The 12,840-nt window shown below is 38.5% G+C and overlaps 1 protein-coding gene across 3 annotated transcripts in view; it reads right to left on the minus strand.

Moving 5' to 3' along the window:
• LOC150087144 (death domain-associated protein 6-like) overlaps nt 1-12,840 on the minus strand; it is a 226,337-nt gene that overhangs the window by 79,972 nt on the left and 133,525 nt on the right. For all 3 annotated transcript variants that reach the window (XR_016546873.1, XM_090371849.1, XM_090371848.1), the window contains one exon: nt 10,380-10,555. Coding sequence is in view for 2 of the 3 variants with exons in the window: in XM_090371849.1 (XP_090227975.1) it covers nt 10,380-10,555 (176 nt within the window). In the remaining variant the exon portion in view is untranslated. The remainder of the gene's footprint in view (nt 1-10,379; nt 10,556-12,840) is intronic.

A 12,840-nucleotide genomic window follows, 5' to 3' on the forward strand; every position in this document is an offset into this window, starting at 1 on the left:
ACTTTTGCTGCTCCTAGAGGGGCAATATGAAAGAGTAACCGCGAAATCTCGTCTATGGCTTCTTCAGTGGACATCTTTTATAGACTTTGAAAGTTGTACTGTGCCAAGCATTGCAAGATTACCTCGCATTTAATATATTTTGTGGAACATATCAAATTCGATTCATTACCCTGTGTACCGCAGTTCTGATCGGCAGTCCGCCTTCGAAGAGCAACTTCCATTGAAAGCGCACAGTGGTCGGAAGAAAATTGTAAAGAATTGTCTATTAAGTTAATTTCTCGAGCGTTATAATAAATTAAATCCAGGCACTGTAATCCTCTTGTCGCAGGCTTTGTTAATTGATTCATTCCGAGTGCTTCTACTGTGGCATCTAGCTCTGCTTCTTCATCTTTATTCCTCGGCAAAGGCATATTCAGATCTCCTAAGATGATTGTGTCAATATTTACGTCTAAATTTGATACTAGCCAGGTAAAGAACTCATTTCTGGTCTCTCTCGTATATTCTGGTGGCATGTAGATAAGACAAACCTGTACCCTGCTGTTCTCATCAGAGAATATGGCGATAACAGCTTCAAAGTTATGAGAATTAGAGCTTTGTTCTTTCACAATCTGGAAGTCAGTTTTATATAGCATCGTTACTCTTCTGTCTCTTTTGATCTCTCTCCCTCTACCAATGCACTTGTAGCCTAAACTGTCTACTAGAGCGTTCAGCTGCTTATTATTTTGGAGCCACGTTTCTGTCAGACAGATAAATGAGTGTTCTGAATTTATTAGCAGGCTCTGCAAGGTGTGGAGTTTATTGGATATGGTGTGAACATTTTGTAAAAAAAGGGAGACTTTTGTATCTCCTTTAAAGACTGGCGAGGTGTTCGTTAATTGCTTTGTTAAGGTGTTCACTGCACTAGTAGTGGGCCTTGTCGATTGTTCTCTGAATCATTTAACGAGGGTGCCACTGGGCCATATGTTTATGTTCAGTAGTTGGGCTTCACAATTAATGGGGCAAGAGATAGTGAAGGAGGAGTAGGCAGGGTGTCTAGTTTGTACTTGACGTACCTCAACATCGATACCAATTCCCTCAACATTTCTCTGATGACACCAGAAGTAACATTGGGATTGATTCAAGACAATTATTTTCCCTCTCGTTTGAACCGAAGTGATGTTGTACCTTTCAGCAAGACAAGGACGATATCCTGTGGGTAACCTCGGCGAGGAAACAGGAATTTTATGCGTAGGATCACCGTTTGGTCACGTTGCATCATGTTGCTGATTGGTAAGTAGCGGGTGGCTTTCTCTTTTAGTAGAACTTTGGTTATTCTCCCATTTTGATGGGAGAGTAACCATCTGTGCGTAGGTAGGTTGTTTCGGTGCATATGGCTCTAAGTTGGAGCAGTGATTCGTATTTATGCAGGGTTGGCTTGCGGGTAACACAGTGCTAGCGACAGTTGTCTTTGCTCTGTTTTCTGTTCTGCAGTTTGGATTTTTTCTTTTCAGGAAGTAGTTTTTAGTACTTTCCAAAATTTCAGGACGTATCTGTTCTCTGCAGGGATCAGCTTCGTGCAATACTATTTTATTTTGCCTGGGAGGGTAGTCCTGAGACGAGTATCATGCTCTTTCTTTGCTTCTTTAGGATAGGTAGCAGGGCCAGCTCGTAAGTGTTCAGCTGTCTGATTATGTTGTCTGTTAATATCTTGTAGCTGTGTTAGGACAGTGTCTAGTTTCTTACCCATTACTTTCTGACTGGCAATTAGTTTCATGTTTGGTTCTCTTAGTTCGTGATTTCCTTTTGCATGTCCTGGAGAGTTTTGAAAATGGGGAGAAGGAGTTCTTCTAGTAAGTCTTCCTGCCTCTGTATGTCATGGGCTAATTGGTTGATTCGCTTTGTTTTTATCTTCTCTCTGAAATTCATTACAGCTCGCTTCTGTAGTGTGGTTTAAAATGTTACTAATATCCTGGGGGTCGTCACTTGTTTTCTTGTGTTCACATTCTTCTGTGCATATGTCACAGCCTAAAATCTGAGCTAAGGAGTAATTTAGTTTCCCGTTCCGCTCCGTTACCGTGTGGTTGCTAGCGGGCTGTGGGGAGGGGGGGTCTTAATTTTCTGAGTCACTAGTGTCTATGATACATGCCTTGTGCAAAGAAACTTCTTGCATCATTTCTGATTTAAATGCACTAAATCCACTTGAGAACAGCAGCTTCCAATTATGATGCTGCACCATGAACACTCAATCGTGTATTTATTTGCAGTCTTACAAACGCTGCACATCTGTTCAGTTGACTCTGATGGTTGTTTTTCCGTGCTGAAGAGTAAATTGTATGAGCCTGTAACAGCCAACTGAATTCTTTAATCCTCCAGGGAAGGGCTGGCTGTTGTAGGAGAGATCTTGGTGACTTTAGCTTTAGGCAGTAGTGCCTAATTCTTTAGCGCAGCAGGGTGCATGACCTTGAGGGATACTTGCAGGGGAACAAAGATGAAATAGCAAGTCATAAACATGCAGAAAATCATTAATAAAACTTTACCCGAACATTAATTTCTTCTTCTGTTGGTATATTCAGATGGAGGGAGTCATACGCTTTCTATCAGTATTAATCATATCTAGTAAATGACTAATAGTTAACTTAAAATAGACAAATAGACAGATCACAAATCTTACAATGCTAATTCTCAGTCACCTAGTGGCTAAAATCCCTAAAATGCCAATCTCCAGGTAATTCTCCAGTGGGGTAAAGGCAACTTAGTTGATTTCAATCCCTCTAAAACTCAGTCTTGTCTTATATTTTCAAAAAGAATTCTTCTGCTCCTATGTTCATCTTTGGTGACACTCCGATTTCTAGGCAAGATGATATATCTCTTTTGGGGATTACCCTGACTTCTAATCTCTCTTGGCACAAGCACATTACAAATATTGCTTCCTCTGCATCTAAAAAAACTTGGTTTTCTCTTTTGCTCTTGGCGTTTCTTTTCTTCCAACCGGTTGTTTACTCTGTACAAATCGCAAATCTGCCCTACCATGGAATATTGTTCCTACATCTAGGGCGGTGCCCCCAAAACCTCTCTCGGGCTTCTAGATTCCATTCAGAAGAGAGGAGTTAGGTTAATTAATGACTCATCTCTAACAGTCTCTCCACTCGCTGTCTCATAGATGTACTGTTTCTGCTGCATGCCTTTTCTACAGATACTTCCTTGGGCACTGTTCTTCTGAACTGGCTTCTATAATTCCCGCTCTCTCTTTCAAAACAGTCCGAACACGTGCCACCACCAGGCAACATCCACTTATTGTTCAACTTTTCATCTTCTTTGTTTATTCATTTAACTGCCGTTTTCTGAAACAATCTTCCTTCATAGCTATTTCCTGAAAATTACAGTCTACAGAAGTTTAAGTCTAATGTCAACAAATATCTTCTTTTGTCTTTTCAACCTCTAACCCAAGCATGGTACTAAGTACTATAGGTTCTAATACCTCTTGTTTTTGGAGTTTTGATAAAAAAAAAAAAAAAAAAAGAATATTTCCGTTCCAATGTTCAGTGGACTATTTAGCCCATCTACCTGACCACATATTTTACACATGTCATTCCAGCATTATTCTTGCTCTATTTGGAACACCCAATGTGCAAGCACATTGGGTGTTCCATCAATCAATTCCTCTCACAGATCCCGGTAATTATGGCACCTATACATAACATGTATCCAGTCTTCTTTTCTCCATAAATACATCATAAACATCCTGAAATCCCTAATTCATTTAATTTTCGAGAGAAGGATCTGTGTACTTAATCAGAAATGTTGAACAGAAGTTTGGAATAAACCAACTTAGCATACCCTTCCCAAACTGGTTAATGCTTGCAAGACACTTTTTGGTTTTTGCTAATACCTCTTGGTGCAATTGTCCCATCTGTCTTGCTACCGGTCAACAAGAACGGTCCACAATCATTTCCTCTCCTCATTAAAACCGCCATCAGAACGAGTCTCAATTGATATCCACTCCTAAGTAGAAACATAGTGACTTAAATGCTAAGTTCAGATCCAGTGGAAAGCCATCCTGTTATGACCTGCATGTCTTCATTTGACAGTCCTACATGCCATATTAAGTTGTAGCAATACTACCTGTTGAATTGCACATACTTTCCTAACATTTTCCTTTTGCGATGCACAAGCCAGAAATGCACACCGTAGCTCACAATCGGCAAGAAGATATAGACAAAATAGATTAAATGCCTTGCCTTTTATCCCCCACTCCTTCCTGGTTACATGCACAATCATAACAACAAATTTACAAATTTTCTCAGCAAAGTAACTGAAGTGTGAGAAACCAGTAACTGCCTGTCAATCTTAGTCCGTAGGTACTTGGTTGTCATGTGCTGCAGATTGACTCATCTATTTGACTTTGTAGGTTTCTAGTAATAGAAAGATGTTTTTTTAACAACACAGTTTTACTCTGCAGCGGGCACTCTAAGCCTGTGAATTGATACCAGTCACTCTGCAAAAATGCACAAGCAACAACCATCAAAATGTGCTAATACAGGTATAAAAAGAAAAATGACATTCACTTTATCAGAGACAGTAGCTGTTCAGAATATCAGAATCCTCTTTTAATCGTATTTAAATGGAAATCATGCCCCAGACTAGAGCAGCAAAGCAACATGCACAAAGTAGCAGGAATGCTGTGGCCCAGGTGAGAAATGAAGGGGCGATTGCTGTGGCCCAGGTGAGAAATGAAGGGGCGATTCTCCAACGCATCACAGCCTAAAGAAATGAGCAACGTGTGAAATGTTTGCAGACCTTTCTGGGATGGGCCAAGATGTTGCCAAGGGTCAGCGTTGTTATGGGCCTTTATGAGAGATTGAAGGACAATAGATGCCCTCAAAGAATTTAAATTGGAGGAACCCATCAATCTCTCAGCTGCCAAATTCAATGCAAGAGCTGCCTCTTGTGCATCAGGCTACACAGTGGCAATCTCCATGGCAGAATGTGCTGGTCCCTCAGAAGATAGTTATTGTGGGTGACTCTATTGTCAGGGAGACGGGAAATATATTGTGCAAAAAGGGTATGTCTGCCAGGGGGAAAAATTGATGACATTGTAGAGCAGATACCTTCTTTTAAGGGGACAAAGGGTGATATCGTTGTACACGTTGGGATTAATGACTTCATAAGAGTAGGATTAAATTTGAAAGTGTCTGCAATTCTGCCCACACACGATAGGAGGGAGTATATGATGAGAACCTTGTCAATCAATTTGGCCCTGGAGAGATTGTGCAAGGCTCATGGTGTAAAATTTTTCTCAACGTGGTCTGTGCTTGTTTACAGGAGAGATTGTTTCTACATGGATGGTATACACTTAAATTGAATGGGTGCAAGAATATTTGCTGATGCTATATAGGCAGCGTTAGGTGGGTCGGAAAATTGCTACCTTGGGGGGGGGTGAAAGTGATTCTTGCACTGCTCCTATTGGAATGAGCAGCAGCCTGAAGAGCAAGGTATTAGTGATTTCAAGAGCTGCTGGGAGTCATCATGGAACAAGTAAATACATGGGTTGTGTTAGGGTAACTAAGAGTAAGAATACTTCCACATAAAACAATGCTAAGAGTATAGTCAATAAATTTGATGAATTTAAAGTGCTGGTCAAGACAGGAAAAGCAGATATTGTTGGGATATTAGAGACGTGGTGCCACACAGATATAAGCAGTGCAAAATTGGTATTTGGGGAATACAATGTGTACAGAAAGGGAGGAGCAGTTATGGTGTTAGTTAAGAAACAAAATCTAATGAAGTGCAACCAATTGACATTGTTGGACAATGCAATGCTGAGTCAGTGTAGTGTGACATAAGCACTGGGAAAGGGAAAATGAGAGTAGGTGTGTGTGTGTTATAGGCAATTGTGCACAGAGATAGTGGGCCAGTAAATCAGAATGTCTTATTATAGGGGATTTTAACTTTCCCCAGATATTTACTGGAACTTGTGGTTGGTCACTCGCACACTAGCAAGACTTTTGTGGATTTATTGGATGATTTTTTTTTACAGCAACATGATCGAGAGGGAGGCAACCAGAGGAAGTAATACTCTTGTTCTGATTATCAGCAGTGATTCTTCATGCGTTAAGAATCTGCAGATAAAGTAACCACTAGGTGGCAGTGATCACAGTGTACTGATGTGGGATTTACTTAAAGATGTATCTACCATCAGGGGTAAGGGATTTTGCTTTCATAAAGGTGACTAAAGTGGTCTCAAAAAGTTTTTAAATTCTGTGCACTGGGATCAACAGATGATGATACCAATGGTGAATTCTAAATGGGAAGCCTTCGGGGACTTAATCTTGGAGAGTACTAGGCTTTTTATACCAACTAAGAAATACTGGTCAAGGTTTAGTTCTAAATGGATATCAGAAGAATTAATGCGGCTTGTGGCAGAGGAAAAAAATGCATGGGATGCATATAAATTATCAGGCGGCAAAGAAACTTATGGCAGATATAAGCTGGTCTGTAATCAAGTCACAAAGGAGGTTAGGCAGGCAAAGGCAGATTATGAGAAATCTTTGACAAAGGATGCAAAGAAAAACAGCAAAGACTTCTTTACTTATATAAACTCTAAAAGGAAGGGGATGAATCGGATTGGTCCACTTGATATCAATGGTTTGACTGTAGATTATCATTCAATTACAGAACTGTTAGTCTAACTTCTGTTCCAGGGAAAATAATGGAGTCACCGGTAAAGGAAGCGATGCTGGATCATCTAGACAAGACTTCAGTTATAGTTCAGACATGGCATGGGTTTGTTAAGGGGAAGTCTTGTCTGACTAATTTGATTGGATACTATGATGTGATCACAAAGGAATTGGATGCAAAGAGTAATTTTGATATTATATACTTGGATTTTAGGAAAGTTTTTGATACTGTGGCAAATGGAAGTCTTCTGTACAAATTAGAGCAGTATGGTATATTAAGGGCAATGGATAACAGGATGGTTCAGTGGGAGAAGACAGAGAGTGGTTATCAATGGACACTGCTCTTCATGAACTAATTATTATTAGTGGAGTCCCCCAGGATTTGGTGTTGGTCCCATTGTTTTTTTCGGTATTTATCACTGATATTGACGAAGGTATATCAGGGTTAATATCGAAGTTTGCATACAATACCAAGGTTGGCAGGGTTGTTAATGACAGTAATGATAGTGTGCTACTGCAACAGGATCTGGAAAAGTTGAGCAGATGGGCTGAGAGGTGGCAACTGAAGTTGAACAGTGACAAATATAAAGTACTGCCTATGGGTAGCAATAACCCCAGAGTAACATATCAACTGCGTGGTAACTCAGGGTGGTGGAGAATGAAAGGGACCTGGGGGTAATTGTGCAGTCAAATATGTAGTTTTCTGAGCAGTGCAAAAAGGCTGCAAGAGTAGCTCATGGTGTTTTGTCAATGAATTTTTCTAGCAGGGATAAGGGGGCCATTGTCCCTTTGTATATGGCACTGGTCAGGCCACACCTTGAGTACTGTATACAGTTTGGAGGAAGGATGTAGTGCTGCTGGAACGAGTACAGAGAAGGGCAACAAGGTGGAACAAAGGGTTGGTGTTACCAAGAAAGGCTTAAGTTCTGCAAATGGCAGCTTCTGGAGACTATGCACTTGTGAGGTGATCTAATTGAGGCGTATAAGTCTGGATTAGATGTCAGTGTAGTGTGACATAAGCACTTCACCTTGAATGAAATGAGCAAGCACAATACTAATGGGATTCTTTCTCTTTGCTCAGATTACTCACCTGAGGGGGCATAAATTCGAATTGAGGAAAGACAATTGTAGAATGGATGTGCAGAAATTTGTATTGAGCGAGCAGGTGGTTGGAACAAACTGCCATCTGTTGCAGCGGAAGTCAGCGGTTTAAATAAGTTCAAGGCAGAACTAGACAAACATTTAAAGTGAATGGATGGGTGATGAAATGGGAAGGGTGGTTTTTTTTTTTTTTTTTTTTTTGGCTGATGCTATATAAGCTTGCTTTCTTGCATCATATGCCCTACTAATGTGCTAAAATGCTAATACTTTCGAGAAGGTAAAATGTAATCAATAATAAGCAAAACAAGAACCACACAAAGTTCCATATGTAGATTAATGGAAAAACTGCAGTAAAATGCTGATAGAAAAAGACATTGATCTGATTTCAGGAGTCTTAATTCTTCAAAGGAATGGTTACTGGCTTCCCCCTTCTCCTGAAAAATAATTCAAACTGTTAAACCAGATGAAAAGATAGCTACTGTTATTGATAACTGTGACTTAATTGTAATTAAAATGAATTCTTTGTGTAACTCCAAAGCCACCTGCAGTCAGTATCACATGCCCTTTTTGGCATTCTTTTCATTATTTCCCAGACATGACATAGAACAATACCCTAACTATCTGTACTCATTGAAAATAATTAATTGAGATAAATTTGAAGGAAAAAGAAAACAAGACTCCTCACAAGCAAAACCTATGCAACTATATCAGAAACCAGACAGGAGTTTTGCACATTTTGTCCCACATCAGAAACACGATATAGCACAATGTGTGCAAAACTCCCTCCTTATCAAGCCTCCAAAGCTTGGCCATGAATCAAAATGAAAGATGCACATAAACCAGTCCAATAGCAGACAAATTCAATAACACATATCAGAAGACAGGTGTATAAATTTTAAAATTATACACCTGCCTTCTTAGAATTTGAATAAGCAAAAAGAATTTACTCAGAAACAGGTTATATTATGCCAAAACAATAGAGCTACAAAAGCAAAGAACTAATTATGATAGCAAGGAATGATGGAAAACAGGGTTTGGTATACAAATTGTCCAAACAATTAATAAGATTCAGTCAGAGAAATATTTAGTTCCATATAGAATGCACATGCCAAGGGAACATCTATGGACAAAATATTAATCAGAACCACAGCCAAGGATGATAAAGAAAATAAAACTGATCAACTTGCTTTTTTTCAGTTCATGTGGCTAATTTAACTAGTTCTTATTAGAGTAGCATACCGTGATTACTGCATTTAACCACAGTAATATATTTGAATCATCAGAAGCAGACATCAAACTTGATATGCTGATATTAATATCATTAATAAAAAAAAAAAAAAAAAAACAGTAGAGGACCTAAAACTGAACCATGAGGAGCAGTAGCCATTAATAACCACCGTCTCCGACAACTCAATCATCCCTTTATCCATAGCAGTAAACTGTCCCAAATACAACAAGGATGGATTAGCTAAGATCTCATTTCAACAATTCCAAGTGTGATTATCATATAACTATATTCCAATCAGGATGATCTTGCATTATTTCTTTAACCCCCCTGCCAAGTCCATTATTTTATTACAGAAGAGACATAAATGGTTTAATCAAAAAAGTTTAGTAAATAATCTTATAATTCTTGGATGCATAATAGTAGCTAAGAGATATAAACTAAAAGATGTAAACAAGCTAATGACTACAACTTTTGGGCATGCATACACCAACTTTTAACTTATCAGCATTAACGTTAGCAGTGGCAAATGATGCAAGTAAGAAAGCTTATGCTTATGAGCAAAAAAAAAAAAAAAAAAGAAAAAAAAAGAAAAAGACATCTTCCTATTTGAATTATTCATTCCCTCAAAACTCATTTTGAGGGAATGAATAATTCAAATAGGAAGATGTCTGCACCTCTGAAAGTCAAAATCTTGATCAACACTGCCTGGGAGCACTCGCGGTGGTAGTATTGGGTCCTACAATTCATTTTCTTACACTTGAAGTGTATTGCTACATTCTGACATTTCAAAATATTATGTACATCCTGTAAATAAATTTATATACTCTCTCTCAAAGTTGTAAAGCTGTTTTTAAAACACCCTGTATAGAAAAGTGGCTGCTATGAAGAGATCAATTCTGTCTTTGCTTCTTCACTACTGCAACTAATAGGTTGTTGTTGTTATTTAGTTGTTTGGAGCATTAGCAACTAAGGCCACATTGCTCCGGGATATGCGGTGGTCATTCCTTGACCTTTCCGCATCCTCCGTATTTGGTGGTGACGGGCTCGAACCCTGGTCTAATCAAGAAACATGTGCTACGCACTGCTGCTCCTTCCCACCTGGCTACGGAGGCACCGCAACAAATAGGAAAGTGCCCATTAATCAAAGTTCAGATTGCAAATTTGGTAAACAATTTTTAAACTTATTTTAAAATCAAGCACTAAACAACCTATATTTTTCATATCATCTTAAAGTTATTGCTGTGAATACACTGGCCTCTAAGATAAAGTGCAACAGAATTGCATTCATAAGTGGATGCTTATATATTACTGCAAAGACTAAATGGGCTAAAATAGTAAATGGCTTAATAAAAGTGAACACTAATTACATTTATGTACAGATAACTAATGAATACCTGATCCATGCTTTGTGCTGACAATTTTCTACTTTCTTCCAGTATAGCCCTAAGGTTTTCATTTTCTTCAGCAGGATCTGAGGCATCATCAGGTATTAAGCTGTTAAGTACTCCAACTGTATCCCTAATGCGCCTAGCTTTTAACTTCTCCCCAATTTCTTTGAATGTATCTTGAGCTAAATAAAAAATAAAATAAAATAAAAACTGATTACTAATAAGCATAATTTTTTTACTATAAAATATTGTAAAAAAAATTAAATACACCATAGTGAACTCAATGAAAAACTACATAAGTTGTGTAAAGGCATTGATTTAATTGTATCTCATATTGTGACTACCTTCACAATGAGTTAGCATGTATTGCACTACCTCGAATAAGTAACACTTCACTAACAGAGAAGACTACTGTTACTTATTTTCAGTGTGCACCACCACCCAGACCGTTTCAAGGCTTATTGGCTTATCCTCAGTGGGTGGGTAGGTACCCTGGTGTTGCAATCATGTCAACCCAGTTGAAGTTATTTCCACAATATGAGAGATGCCATATCTCTCAATCACAATATAAGATCTCTGCTATTCTGGAAATAATTTCACAACTGGGTCAGCATGGTTGCAACACCAGGGTACTTGCCCACCAACTGAGGATAGGTCAATAAGCCTTGAAATGGTGCCATCTGGGTGGTGGTAGCCACAGAGAATAAGTAACAATAGTCTTCTCTATTAGTGAAGCATTACTTATTTGAGGTAGTGCAATACATGCTAACTTACTGTGAAGATAGTCACAATATGAGATACAATTAAATCAATGCCTTTAAAAATTTATGTAGTTTTTCACTATGGTGTATTTACACCGATATTTTATAGTGTATTTTAAACTCATAATATATTATGAGTTTAAACATTTATACTTTTATTTACGCCTAATTTTTATGTACAAGCTGGGATATGAACTATACTGCAGAATGTGAACATAGTTGACTATTACAATAAAAAAAAAAAAAAAAACTTTAATGAAGTTCATTCGTACAGTTGATTCATAGATATGAGATCGCTTTGCCTTTCGTATGCGACCTAGACTTGGCTGTCACGGGTATTTCCAAATCTTCACTAGAATGAGATCTGAACTGACTTTTTGTTTTTCTAACCTGGCTGAATATTCTCTCGCATGTAAGATTGCTATGAGGAATTGTTAAAATGACATGATTGAGTTCAGGCACTCTTGTTTTTCAAGTTTCCATATGCACCATGTTAGTACCCAACCACTACACAAAATTTTTTTCATTTTCATAAAGCAGCCAGTAAGATTTCAGGTTAATCTTTACAAGCATTTGATTTTTCTGAGTGGGTGGCCTGAAGCAGTGTTTGACAAGCATCGCTCCTGACTGGTCATGTGATGTGTGCGAGGAGGGAATTGCTGACACCGTGCCTTGCTGTCGTAAGCTGGTCAATTGCCAATTAATAAAATTTATTAGTTGGCAATGCATAATTTTCAAATTTTAAATTTGAATTTATGACCTTCCAGTACTTTTTTGGGGTTAATCTTTACAAGCGAGTACTCCTACCTTTGATTTTTCTGAGAGCATGGCCTGATACAGTGTTAGACAAGTGTCACTCCTCCCAACTGATCACGTGACATGTATGATGTAAGCTGGCCCTGTGACCCATGACGTAAAGTAGTCGCATGATATACATGCAGAGATAACTGCACCTTGTCATCATAAGTTGGTCACATGACATCAATGGCGCAATGTCAGTGCTTTCCTCGGATCTCAGCAATGTGCAATCTGAGAGAATACAGGTATCCTCTTCTAAACATGCAGAGAATCATAGAGTAGGTGGTTTTTAGCAAAAGAATTCGTTTATGTTTGAGTACACGTGTGTGTATGTAACAGCCTGGAAATTCTATTTTCACCAGGAATTTGTCGTATTATTAGTAAGTTTTATATGTTCTAGTACATATTATATATTACGTTAGCTTTTGTAATACATGAGTTTTGTAAAGTTTGGACTTTAAAACACTTTGCAAAGGATATGAGTTAGCCATTTAGGCTAAAGCGAAATTAAGCCTCAAATTCCCGGCGTTCCAAGCTCATGAGCTACGAATTAACCTATGATTACTGTGACTGATTCGTGATAAAAACCTGCTATTTGGGGCTTAATTTGACAGTCTCAATGGAGGCGGTGGTCAATGGCCGCTTCCAAGCGTGCACGTGTGTGTGTGACAGCTCCGTAAATTGTGACCTGGTTTACTAGTTTAAAGTTAGCGCCAAACTCTGGATTTGTGTTGGATCAAAGCCATTAAGGAACTGGAACACCTTGGTGAGTTTTGTTTTAACTTTCTTTGGGTAGAAGTGAGATTCTGTTTGCATTATTTATCCAACGCTAACGACAATGGGTCTGCCGTTAAAAGCGCCATTGTCTTAGAATTGGAGAGAGTGACCACGTGACAACATACGGTCAC

The sequence above is a fragment of the Mastigoproctus giganteus genome, chromosome 4, assembly GCF_048544385.1.
Source record: "Mastigoproctus giganteus isolate SK-2022 chromosome 4, ASM4854438v1, whole genome shotgun sequence".
Taxonomy (NCBI): domain Eukaryota; kingdom Metazoa; phylum Arthropoda; class Arachnida; order Uropygi; family Thelyphonidae; genus Mastigoproctus; species Mastigoproctus giganteus.